This window comes from Heterodontus francisci, chromosome 9 (genome assembly GCF_036365525.1).
Source record: "Heterodontus francisci isolate sHetFra1 chromosome 9, sHetFra1.hap1, whole genome shotgun sequence".
NCBI lineage: Eukaryota > Metazoa > Chordata > Chondrichthyes > Heterodontiformes > Heterodontidae > Heterodontus > Heterodontus francisci.
The window spans coordinates 114752320-114766038 of NC_090379.1; the positions used below are offsets into that span (position 1 = coordinate 114752320).

Consider the following 13719-nt stretch of genomic DNA (forward strand, 5'->3'; position numbering starts at 1 on the left):
AATCAACCTTTGGTTTTATTACCATAGAGGAGATTGCACTATGAGCAATGACTGTATTGTTCAAGATTAGAGGAAGTACAAGTGAATTGGGTCACATGGGAAGTATTTGGGGCTTCGGACAGTGCTATTGGAGGTCAGTGACAGGTGTTACATCTGCTGCAGTTGCAAGGGAAGGAGGTGTTGGGAAAGGGGACCTGGATGAATGGGAATGGTATCTGCAGTAGAAATGAGGGAAGGTGATCTAATGCGGAAGCTGATGAGTTGGATGTTGAAGAATGGAGGATATTATTTAATTATTCATGCCCTCCACGCTATCACAGATCTTCCCCTTTATTCTGCTCCCCTCCTTCTCTTGGCTCTGTACGTGCTTAAAAACTGTTGGATTTAACATCTCTCAGTTCTGATGAAAATGATTAAACTGAATTGTGGCTGAGTGTTTCCAATATTTTCTGTTTTTATTTTGGATTTTCAGCCTCTGCAGTATCTTGCTTTTATTCCACAATCTGTAGATCAGGGAAGAGAGATAAATAAGTGGGAATTAAAATACAAAAATGGCAACAAAAAAAAAAGTGTCGTCCTGTAAATTGTTAGCTTCTTTTGAATGAACTATTTTGTTAGACATCATATGGATGTATTATAATCTCATTCTGATGTCTGCCAGAAGATGGCACACTTGTAACTGTATACTACATTGAGCTTGCAGTTACAAATCTGCAGAACTAACTACCTCTTTTCACACACAAGTTCTGTATCAGTAATATAATAAGGTTTAAAAAGGATTCTTATCTATTGAAGTGTCTCCAAGGATCTATTCTTGGGCCCCTCCTATTTCTCATCCACATGCTGCTCCTCGGCAACATCATAAACACATCAGTTTCCACATGTACATTGATGACACCCAGCTCTACCTCACCAGCGCCTTTCTCTACCCCTCCACTATCTCTAAATTGTCAGACTGCTTATCTGAAAACTCAGCTCCTCACCACTGATTCCATCCTTCTCCCTGGCAACTGTCTGTAACTGAACCAGACTGTTAGTCATATTTGATCCTGAGATGAGCTTTTAACAAAATATTTATGCCATCACTAAGACCTCTTATTTCTACCTCTGTAGCATTGCCCGTCTTCTCCCTGTGCCCCCCCCCCTCCGCCCCCCCAAGCAGCTGCATTAGCTCTTCTACTGCTGAAACCCTCGTCCATGTCTTTGTTGCCTCCAGGCTTGACTGTTCTTTCATACTCCTGACCGGCTTCCCACATTCTACCCTCCGTAAACTTGAGGTCATCCATAGCTCTGCTGCGCGTGTCCTAACTCGAACCAAGCCCTGTTCACCCATCACCCCTGTACTCGCTGACCTACATTGTCTCCCGGTTAAGCAACACTACCCTTTGTGTGAAGTGCTTCCTAACATTACCCCTGGATGGCCCAGCTCTAATATTGAGATTATGTTCCCTTGTTCTGGACTTTCCACCAGAGGAAATAGTTTCTTCACTTTTTGTGGTGTGCCACTTGAACACCCCCTTTTTCTCTGACCAAATTAATTGTTAACAGCACCAAAAACATACATGGTTAGTGCAAAAGCTGTAAAGGACACTTTACACCTCGGGGGTTTTAAGCTATGAATCCACATAATAGAAAAATGTTTTTGGAAGCACAGCTCAAAAAAAGAACCAAGAAGTAAATGAATGCCATAGAACATATTCTCTCACTGAATATTTGTTTAGAAATATTTATTTAAAATCTAGAAACTTGTACAGTGTAGCTTCCAAGTGTGTAAAGCAAGACATTGTCACACCGTTAATCAGAATATTGCAACTGAATAAATATTCAGAATGGGAAACTGAAACCTTGCAGGTTTATATTTAAAATAAAGATTATTCCATTAAGTAATAGGTCCAGAAATAGTTCAATTGAGGATGCAGATTTAGGAATGAATTATGAAGACGTAGAGTGGGTTGAACAGCAAAATACTGCGATGCTGGAAATTGGAAATAAACACAGAAAATGCTGGAAATACTCAGCGGGTCTGACAGCATCTGTGGAAGGCGAAACAGTTAATGTTTCAGGTCGAAGACCTTTCGTCAGAACTGGTGTGAATTTAGTGGATTGAGATAATGCATGAAGGACAGTCACTGGGGTGATAGTTTGTCTACCAGCCCTGTAGTGTCACTGCGATTGATTGTGAAGGACAGTCACTGGGGCAGATATCTGGAATCTTAGCCTAGCATTGTGCCGATGAAAAGGAGAGAATCTCTGGCGACAGGGAAGAGCACAAAGAGACTTCCGGGATGCAGAGGGGCAGCAAGGGGAGACTCACTGGGTGCAGAGGCAAGCGAGGGGCGACTCGTGGCGTGCAGAGGGGCAGCGAGGGGCGACTCATGGCGTGCAGAGGGGCAGCGAGGGGAGACTGGCGGGGTGCAGAGGGGCAGCGAGGGGAGACTGGCGGGGCGCAGAGGAGAGCAAGGGGAAAGTGGCGGGGCACAGGAGGGGCAGCAAGGGGAGACTCGCGGGGCGCAGGAGGGGCAGCAAGGGGAGACTCGCAAGGCGCAGGAGGGGCAGCAAGGGGAGACTCGCAAGGTGCAGGAGGGCAGCAAGGGGAGACTCGCAAGGCGCAGGAGGGCAGCAAGGGGAGTTCATGTTTGGCTTTACTTTTGGTGAACCTTCCTGCTTAGCGCAAAGTGTTGGGGAATGACTTCAGATATTTTTAGTTGGGTCACTGCTCACATGATAATTGCATTGATGACACAAACGACTAACGTTACTTTATCTGAATATGGACACTCACGGGGACTTTAAAAAAGGGGAGACGGAGAGCTTGTGAAATCCTTTAAAATGTGGAGAGAATAGTTAGAAATTGGAAGATGTTTTTAAATGTTTCTATTGTATAATGACTGGGACTTGACTTTAATCTATTGTATTGCAGTTTGAGAAAAGTCTTGAATGTTTGTTAATGATTAATTACGAAGAAAACTGGTACTGGATCAGTTAATTGTTCTGATGAGAATGGTCTGACTATTGTGGGATGTTTGCCTTTAGGTTATACACTCCATTTACAGAAGACACAGACAATGTTGGACAGCGAGCTGTAAACTCCATATTGAATACCCTCATTATGATCAGTGTCATTGTAGTGATGACACTGATTCTCGTACTTCTGTATAAGTACAGGTGCTACAAGGTATGTATGTACAGAAAAGTTCTCGCGGTGCACAAGACACTTGTTTGTAAAATTTGCATGTGCAAACTTTTGACTTCCTATTTCCCAGTGAGCACCTTTAATTGATTCACAGAATAACCAAAAAAAGATTGCAGCACGTTTTGGGAAACAGTCAAAATGGTTCTGTTCGATGTAACTAAGCCCTAATTTAATCATGTTTGCTAAGTTTGTAACACTCCAAATAGCAAAGGGAAAAGTGAATTGTGTAATCTGAAGTAAAGGCCTGCTACCCGATCCGAACCTGATGGGACCCGACGACGTGTGTCGGGTTCGGGTTGGGTCACTCCTCCAGGTCCAACATTTCGGGGTCGGGTCCAAGTCCGGGTCGGACACACACAGGAAGTCTTGCATTTTGCTCTTCTGGAGTGGAAAGTGTAAAAGTTGAAAAACATACCTGAGCTGGAGTCCGGGATGTAAAGGAGGGAAACTCGAGTCTGCGCAGTGAGCGAGTGAGCGTCTCAATGACATCATCACGCTCATACTGCAGCGTCCTTAATCCAAAAGTAGTACAGTGAGTGAATGCACTATGGAATCAAGGTAGGTAACCATTCCGGTGGTCGGGTTGGGCACGGAAAAAAGTAGAGGGACTCTGGCTCAGTTTGGGTCTGGTTTTAATTTCCTGACCTGAGCAGGCCTTTAATCTGAAAGCTGCTTGTTCCTTTAACTGATCTAGGGTGAGATACAGGTTATTCCTTGCAGCATCCCATTAGGGCAGTGCCTCAGGCAGCAATTCTAATTTCTGGCTTGATATTCCGAAATCCAGTTAGCTTTCCTTGCTGCTGCTATGCACTGCTATACACTGAGGGTGTGGTATAAAAGCAACTTGTTAGTTATAGTGAGCTATACCAAACTCCGATTCCTCTCCTGTTGTCCTGTAGCCTGACATTCAGTTTATGTTCCCGAAGTTTATTTTCCTTCTATAGTCATTGCCTTGCATTTGTTCACGTTAACTGCTGCCTACCACTCATCAGTCTGTCTCCCAACCTGTCCGGATCCCTTTATATATGGCCTGTTGCTCATCCCCAGTTTTCATTGCTCCATTATTGGTGGCCATGTCTTCAGCTGTCTAGGCCCTAAGCTGTGGAATTCCCTCCCTAACTCTCTTTCCCCTCTCTCCTGCCATAGGTTGCTCCTTAAAGTCTGCCTCTGACCTACCCTAATATCTCCTTATGTGGTTCAGTGTCAAATTCTTTTGATAACATTCCTATGAAGATCCTTGGGGCATTTTACTACATTAAAGGCACTATATAAATGCAAGTTGTTTCCCTGTTCCATAATGTTTCAATGCTGCCCAGGAAATTTTGACATCAGCCAACGTTTCCAGTTCCCAATAATTTCTATAGACTAAATAAGCAGCCTTAACGCTGGTCCCTGTGGCATTTCCATACTGACCCCTTCCTATGCTGCGTTGCTCTACTCATATCCACCTTTTGCTTTCTCTGGTTTTGCCAACTTTCAATCCACCTCAAAACATGCCCAAGGTGGTGTGTTTACAATGCTTGTAGACTAATTGCTTGTGAGGCAATTGCTGAAATCTTTTTTTTTTTTAAATTGCTTTTAAAGCATTTCCATTGTCGACAGGGTTAGCCATTTCCTCATTGAGCTCCAGCATAAACCCTTTGTCCTGTAAATCCATGCTAATCCTCTCTTATGGACCATATCTGACAAAGTGTTTCAAGAGCCAGGGAGGAAGTTAAAAAGCAGTACTTCAAAGGTAGTAATCTATGCACTGGTGAGTATAGGAATAGTAGGATAAAACAGGTTAATACATGGCTGGAGAAATGGTGCAGGATAGAGGATGTCAGATTTCTGAACCCCCACCCTCCTGGGTGTAGGGACCTATTCGAGGCTCACCACCATTTTCTCAGGGCACTTCGGGATGGGCAACAAATGCTGGCGTTGCCACTGGTGCTTTTATCCCATGAAAGAATTTTTCAAAAGTGTGGGCAGAGGGGTTTCAGTTCATGGTGCACTGGCACCAGTATTGGGGAAAGAGGGAGTTGTTCTGTTGGGATGGGTATGGCTTAAACTGGGCTGGCCCTGGTGAATTGTAAAACAAGGGCTGTGGATAGGGTTTTAAACTAAAAAAGGGTGGGGATTGCTGCAGAGGGGTCAGGTAAAGGGAGATTTAGAAATCTAAAGAGAAAAGTGGAGGCAATAGAGCAGTGTAGCAATTGGACAAAGACAAGTAGAGTGGGATAGGAAGGAACAGAGTGTTCAACGGTAATAGTGCATCAGTGAATAAGGTCCATGCAAAGAATAGTAACAAAAAATAAAATTAAAGGCTCGTTATCTGAATGCGTGAAGCATTCGTGATAAGGTAGATGAACTAGTGGCACAAATAAAGATCTGTGAATTAGATTGAATGTTGAGACACCATTACCGAGACATGGTTGGGAAATAAATATTCTAGGGTACACATTTCAAAAAGACAGGTAGAATGGAAAAGGAGGAGGAGTAGCTCTCAAAGGATGATGGAAGAACAGTGGTAAGAAATTGGCTCAAATGATCAGGAAGTAGCGTCCGTATCGGTGGAGATTAAGAATAAGAGTCAGAAAACGCTAGTGGGAGTAGTTTATAGGCCCCCTAACAGTGGTTATATTGTCGGACAGAGCATTAAGAAAGAAATAATTGGAGCTTGTAACAAAAACAGTGTAATAATCGTGGGGGACTTCAATCAAATTGTAGCCTGGAAGAAATCAAATTGGCAAATGTAGTCTGGAAGATGAGTTTGTAGAGTGCTTTGGTGACCATTTCCTGGAGCAATATGCTGTGGAACCAACTAGGGATAAAGCTATTTTAGATCCAGTATTGTGTAATAAGGCAGTAGTAATAAGTAACTAAAAGAGGTAACTTCAGCGATTGTGGATGTGCTAGTTATAATTTTCCAAAATTCCCCAGATTCTAGAACATTCCCAGCGTATTGGAAGTTAGCAAATGTAACACCACTATTCAAAAAAGGAGGAAGAGAGAAAGCGGGGAACTACAGGCCAGTTAGTCTATCAATCAGGGAAAGTGCTGGAATCCATTATTAAAGAAGTCTTAACAATGCCCTTAAAAAAATTATAGTATGATCAGACACTGCCAATATGGTTTTACCAAAGGTAAATCGTGTTAGGCAAATTTATTAGGTTTTTAATGAGGATGTAACTAGTCGGGTAGGTAAAGGGGAGCCAGTAGATGTGGTATACTTGGATTTCCAAATGGCATTCAGTAAGGTGGCACACAAAAGGTTAATATGCAAGGTAAGGGCTCATGGAATTGAGATTAACATTAGCATGGATGGAGGATTGGTTAATGACAGGAAGCAGAGAAAATGGGACATTTTCAATTTGGCAGGGTGTAAATAGTGGAGTGCTGCAAGGATTGGTGCTGGGGCCTCAGCTATTGACAATCTATACTAAAGACTTTGATGAAGAGACAGAGTAATGTATCCAAGTTTGCTGTTGATAAAAGCTAGGTGGGAATGTAAACTGTGAGGAGGACACAGGCTGCAAAGAATCATAGACAGATTAAGTGAGTGGGCAACAAGGTGGCAGATAGAGAATAATGTGGTGAAGTGTGAGGTAATTCACTGGTAGTAAAAATAGAAATGCAGAATATATTTTTTACAAAGCTTTAAACTTCTAAATGTTGATACTCAGAGGTTCTTGGGTGTACTTGTACAAGGAACTCAAAGTTGGCATTGTCTGCTCCAGGGAGTTGTGGATGCTCCATTGTTGAGTATATTGAAGGCTGAGAGAGACAGATTTTTGGTGTCTTATGGAATCGAGGGATATGGGGAGCTGGCAGGAAAGTGGAGTTGAGGCTGAGGATCAGCCATGATCATATTGAATGGGGGAGCGAGCTCGTTTGGCCTACTTCTCCTATTTCCTATGTTCTTAAGTTGGACAGGTTGCACCTCAGCAGGACTGGGACCAATGTCCTGGTGGAAAGGTTAACTAGGGCTGTGGGTAAGGGTTTAATCAGACCTGGCAAGGGGATTGGCACCAGGATGGAACAATAGAGAATAGAGACAAGGTACACCCTGGGCAGGGAGAGGCAAATAGCATGAGAATAAAGACTAGGTCAGTAATGAGAGGGATCAGGTGGGGCAAATGAGAAGCAGTCTAAGCATGTTTGTCAAAGGATGGAGCGTGGTAAATAAAGTCGGTGAGCTGCGGGCACAGGTCGCCATATGGGTCTATGATATAGTGGTAATAACAGAGACATGGCTCAAAGAAAGGGAGGATTGGGATATTTCTGGCTACAAGGTATTCAATAAAGAGTGGGAAGGACAAAAAGGAAGATGGCACATTATTGATCAATAACTAATATAGCACTTGAAAGGAATGATGTATTTAAGGGGCCAAAGACACACATTTTAATTGGTTAGAACTTAGGAACAATAGAGAAGCTTTACACCTCTGGTTTTGTATTCTAGGGCACCGAATAGTGGGAATGAGATAAAGAAACAAATTTGCAGATGAATTGCAGAAAGTTGCAAGACTTAAAGTATGGTGATAATGCAGGACTTCAATTATCCTCATATAGACTGGGATAGTAACGGTTTAAAGGGCAAAGAGGGAAGGAATTCCTGAAATGTATGCAAGAGAACTTTCTTGATCAGTGTGTTTCCATCCTCATGAAGAAGGCTATGCTGGATCTAGTTCTGGGGAATGAAGTGAGGCAAATGGAGCATGTTTCAGTGGGAGAGCATTTGGGGAACAGTGATCAGATCATAAGGTTTGGAATACTATAGAAAAGGACATGGTACAATTGGGTGTAAAAATAACAACTGGAAGAGGGCTAATTCCAGTGAGTTGAAAAGGGATTTGGCTCAGGTGGATTACAATCATAAATTGGTCGGCAAAACAGTAATTGAACAATGGGAGGCCTTCAAGGAGGGGATGGTTTGGGTACAGAGAGGCACATCCCTATGAGGGGGGAGAGGAAGGACATCCAAAGCTAGAGCTCTCTGACTATAGATATAGAGGTTAAAATGAGGCAGAAAATGGAGGCTTATGACAATTGTAAGTTGCTTAATACAGTAGAGAACCAAGCTGTCTATAGAAAGTACAGCTATCTTAAACAAAAAATAGCATAAGAGGGGCAAATATATGAGAGTAGATTGGCAGCTAATGTAAAAGAGGACTTGGGTCTTCTATAAACACATAGAAAGGTAGTCAAAGGAAGTGTGGGGCCAGTTAGGGACCGAAAAGGAGATGATTTGGAGCCAGAGGACATGGCTGAGGTGCTAAATGAGTACTTCGCATCTGTCTTCATTAAAGAAGAGATTGCTGCCAATGTAACTATGAAGGTGGCGGCAGCAGCAACATTGGATAGGATAAAAATAATGAGGCTGTTACTTAAAAGGTCAGCTGTCCTCATGGTAGAAAAGTCACCTGATCTGGATGGGACACATCCTATGATATTGGAGGAGGCTAAGGTGGAAATTGCGGAGGTTTTGTTCTGTCTTCCAGTCCTCTTGGATATAAGGGTGATACCAGAGTACTGAGTTGCAAATGTTACTTTTTTTTTAAAAAAGGGATAAACCTGGCAACTACAGATTAGTCTGCTTAACATTAGTTGTGGGGAAGCTTTGAGACGATAATTCCGTGACAAAACTAGTAGGCGTTTAGAGAAAAGTATGAGCTAATGAATGAAAGTTAGCATGGATTTGTTACAGGCAAATCCAAGAACACAAGAATTAGGAGCAGGAGTAGACCATGTGGCCCGTCGAGCCTGCTCTGCCATTCAAAATGATCATGGCTGATACTAGGATTCAACTCCACTTTCCTGCCTGCTCATCATATCCCTTGGTTCCCTGACAGACCAAAAATCTCTCTATCCCAGCCTTAAATGTATTTAACAATGGAACATCCACAACACTCTCGGTTAGAGAATTCCAAAAATTCTCAACCCTTTGCAGTAATTTCTCCTCATCTCAGTCCCAAATGATCAGCCGTTATCCTGAGACTGTGCGCCCGTGTTTTAGATTCCCTGATCAGCGGGAATAATCTCTGTGTCTACCCTATCCAGCCCCTTTAGAATCTTATATGCTTCAATGAGATCACCCCTCATTCTTCTAAACTGAGGCCCAGTTTATTTAGCCTCTCATCATAGGACAACTCCCTCGTCTCCTTTCGCTGTGCCGCCTCCAATGAAAGTATATCCTTTCTTAAATGTGCAGACCAAAACTGCACACAGTACTCCAAATGTGATCTCGCCAAAAGCCTGTACAATTGTAGCAATACTTCCTTATTCCTGTACTTGACTCCCCTTGCAATAAAGGCCAACATGCCATTTGCCTTCCTAATTGTTGCTGTACCTGCAAATAGTGCTCGAGTAATTTGATTGTGTTCTTTGTCACAAAGAGGGTTGATGTGTATCTGGACTTTCAAAAGGTGTTTGACAAAGTATCACTTGGCAAAATTAAAGCCATGGGATTAAAAAGACACTGGCAGCGTGGATACAAAATTGGCTAAGGGACAGAAAGTGGAGAGTAGTGGTGAATGGTGTACAGTGATAACCCCCACAGAGGTCAGAGGACCACTGCTCATTTTGATTTATATAAGTGGATATATAAGGCATAATTTCAAAGTTTACAGATGATACAAAGCTCAAACGTTGAGTGTTCAGGAGGACATAGACAGACACATGGCAGATGAAATTTAATACGGAGAAGTGTGAAGTGATACATTTTGGTAGGAAGCATGAGGAGAGGTAATATGAACTAAATGGTACAGTTTTAAAGAAGGTGCAGGACAGAGACACCTGGGGGTGTATGTACACAAATCTTTGAAGGTGGGAAGTGAGAAGGCTGGTAAAACAGCACATGGGACCCTTGGGTTAATTGATATTAGAGTACAAAAGCAAGAAGTTATGCTAAAGCTTTAAAGATCACTGGTTTGGTCTCAGTTGGAATATTGTGTTCAGTTCTGAACACTGCACTTCCAGAAGGATGTCAACGTCTTGGAGAGAGTGCAGATGAGGTATGCAAGGATGAGGGACTTCAGTTATGTGGAAAGATTGGTGAAACTGGGGTTGTTCTCCTTAGATCAGAGACCAGAGGAAATTTGCTAGAGGTGTTCAGAATTGTGAATGGTTTTGGTAGAGTGAATAGGGGGAATCTGTTTCCATTGGCAGGAGGGTCAGTAACTAGAGGACTCCGTTTTCAGATAATTGGCAAAAGAACCAGAAGGAAGATGAGTTTTATTTAGTCAGCGAGTTGTGATCTGGAATGTTTGAAAAGTAACATTCAAAAAATAATTGGATAAATATATTATATATTGGCCATCCCTCACAGGCGAGGATGATTGTCTTCCGTGACTCCGAAGATGACTGAGGCCAATTTGGGATCTATAGACTTTGACATGTAGGGCATTTGTTGTCATGTGGGATGTCTGGTCGTGAATTATTAGTTCGGGTCATAGCTTGTTCTTTCCACCGCTCTCGCTTTTCCTCTACATTTTGTTGTCATTGGGACTCAAAATGCTGGGATCCTTCCCACAGACTCTGCCTCCATCTGGTTCAGTCCAGAGCGAAGGTCTACCAAGAGTTGATGTCAGTGTTGCATTTCTTCATGTTGGCTTTCAGCACATCCTTGAAGCGCTTCTTTTGTCGTCCTCTGGTGCATCTGCCCTCAATGAGCTGGGCTAAGAGGAGCTTTTGGGAGCCTGGTATCTGACATCCAAACTATATGACCAACCCAACGAAGCTGATGGTGGATAACCATAGCCTCGATGCTTGTGAGAGGACACTGATGTTGGTGTGCCTGTCCTCCCGCTTGATGTGTAGGATCTTCTGCAGGCAGCATTGATTAAATGACTCCAGTGCTTTGAGGTGCCTCCCATACGGTATCCATGTTTCAGCCCCACACTGTAAGGTAGGGATCACAACCGCATGGCAGACCATGAGCTTTGATTCAGTTTTGATGTCACTTCAAACACTCGCTTGCTTAGGTGGCCAAAGGCTGCACCAGCAGATTTCAGGCGTTGCTGGATTTCTTTGTCAATGTCCGCCTTCTGTGAAAGATAACTTCCAAGATACTGGAAGTGTTTCACATTTTCCAGGCGCTCATCATGAATCCTAATCAATGGAGCTGGGGCGTGTGCATTTGGAGCTTGCTGATGGAGGACTTTGGTCTTCTGAATGTTGAGTGTAAGTCCCATCTTCTCGTATGCCTCAGTAAAAATGTCGACGATTCTTTGAAGATTCGTTTCCGACGCAGCACTTACTGTAGCATCATCAGTGTATTGGAGCTCAATGACTGAAGTCGGAGTGGTCTTAGGTTTTGATTGGAGTCACCTGAGATTAAATAGTTTACTGTCCATTCGATAAATGAGCTGTACTCCAGCAGGGAGCTCGTCTCTAGTCAGATGGAGCATGGCAGTCAGGAAGATAGGAAGGAGTTGGCGCGATGACACAACCATGTTTAACTCCTGTCTTAACCTCAAAGGAGTCCGGAATGAATCCGTTGCTAAGGATCACCACTCACATATCATCATGAAGCAGGCGAAGGATATTGACAAATTTTGGAGGGCATCCATACTTCAACAGAATCTTCCAGAGTGCCTCATGATTTACAGAGTCGAAGGCCTTTGTCAAGTCAAAAAACACTATGTAGAGAGGTTGATAGCAACATTTTTCTTGTAGTTGGTGAGCTGTGGAAATCATGTCAGCAGTGCCTCTTGATGGCCTAAACCCACATTGAGATTCGGGGAGTAGCTCTTCAGCAAATGTAATGAGTGGTTCAGAAGGGTTCTTGTAATGATCTGACTTGCAATGGAGAGCAGGGAGATGCCTCTGTAATTCCCATAGTTGGATTTACCCCCTTTCTTGAAGAATGTCACAATCATAGCATCCTTGATCATTCGGGGCTTCCTTTACATTCCAGATCTGTAGGATGAGGGTGTGGAGCTGTAATGTTAGTTGCTCTCCTCTGTGCTTAAAGATTTCCGTGGGGATTCCATCATCACCTGCTGCTTTGTTATTGTTCATTTGTTTCATGCCTTTCATCACCTTCAGGCATTGGTGGAATTCCGAGCTCATCTCAAACTGGGTGTTGTGGGATGGGAATTGAAAACACTGGCGTCAACAACGGAATTTTGATTGAAAAGCTCTTCAGAATGCTCCCTCCAATGGGTGTTGACAGCTTCCCTTTCCTTGATCAGGTCTCCCCATCCTTAGGCCTCAAAGGAGCTGGTCCTTGAGTAGCAAATGTAACCCCTCTATTCAAGAAGTGGGGGAGACAGAAAACGGGTAACTATAGGCCAGTTAGCTTGACGTCTGTCATGGGGGAGGTGTTAGAATCGATCACTAAGGAAGCTATAGCTGGGCACTTAAAAAAAAAACTCATGTAATCAGGAATAGTCAGCATGGTTTTGCTAAAGGGAAATCATGTTTAACCAATTTATTGGAGTTCTTTGAAGGAGTAACATGCGCTGTGGATGAAGGGGAGCCTGTTGACATACTGTACTTGGATTTCCAGAAGGCATTTGACAAGGTGCCACCTAAAAGGTTATTTCGCAAAGTAGGAGCTCGTGGTGTAGGGGGTTATTTATTAACAGGGATAGAAGATTGGCTGGCTGACACAAAACAGAGTATGCATAAATGGGTCCTTTTCTGATTGACAGGGTGTGATGAGTGGAGTCCCGTGGGGATCTGTGCTGGGGCCTCAACTTTTTACAATTCATATCAATGACTTAGATGAGGGGAGCAATGGCTTGGTAGCTAAATTTGCAGATAACACAAAGATAGGTAGGAAAGTATGTTGTGAAGAGGACATGAGGTTGCAGACCGATATAGATGGGTTGAGTGAGTGGGCAAAAATCTGGCAGATGTAGTATAATGTGGGAAAATGTGAAGTTGTTCACTTTGGCAGGAAGAATAATAAAGCAGAGTATTACTTAAATGGAGAATGACTGCAGAATTCCGAGGTGCAGAGGGATCTAGGTGTTCTACTGCACGAGTCACAAAAGGTTAGTGTGCAGGTACAGCAAGCAATAAAGGAGGCTAATGGAATGCTATCCTTTATTACGAGAGGAATTGAAAATAAAAGTAAGGATGTTGTGCTTCATTTATACAGGGCATTGGTGAGACTGCATCTCGAATACTATGTACAGTTTTGCTCTCCTTATTTAAGGAAGGATGTAAATGCATTGGAGGAAGTTCAGAGGAGGTTTATTAGATTGGTACGTGGAATGAGCAGGTTGTCTTATGAGGAAAGGTTGGACAGACTGGGTTTGTTTTCACTGGAGTTTAGAAGAGTGAGGGGAGCCTTGATTTAAGTATATAAGATCCTGAACGGTCTTGACAAAGTGGATGTGGAAAGGATGTTTCCTTTTGCGGGTGAGTCCAGAACTAGGGGGCACTGTTAAAATTGGGATCGCCCTTTTAGGACAGAGATGAGAGATTTTTTTGAAGGTTGTGCGACTTTGGAATTCTCTGCCTCAGAAGGTAGTGGAGGTAGATAGATTCTTGTTGGGCAAGGGAATCAAAGGTTATCTGAGCTAGATGGGAGT

The 13719-nt window shown here is 43.1% G+C and overlaps 1 protein-coding gene across 2 annotated transcripts in view; it reads left to right on the forward strand.

Annotated features, from left to right (window-relative positions):
• psen1 (presenilin 1) overlaps positions 1 to 13719 on the forward strand; it is a 64495-nt gene that overhangs the window by 19318 nt on the left and 31458 nt on the right. For both annotated transcript variants that reach the window (XM_068039734.1, XM_068039735.1), the window contains one exon: positions 3034 to 3175. In XM_068039734.1, the coding sequence (XP_067895835.1) occupies positions 3034 to 3175 (142 nt within the window). The remainder of the gene's footprint in view (positions 1 to 3033; positions 3176 to 13719) is intronic.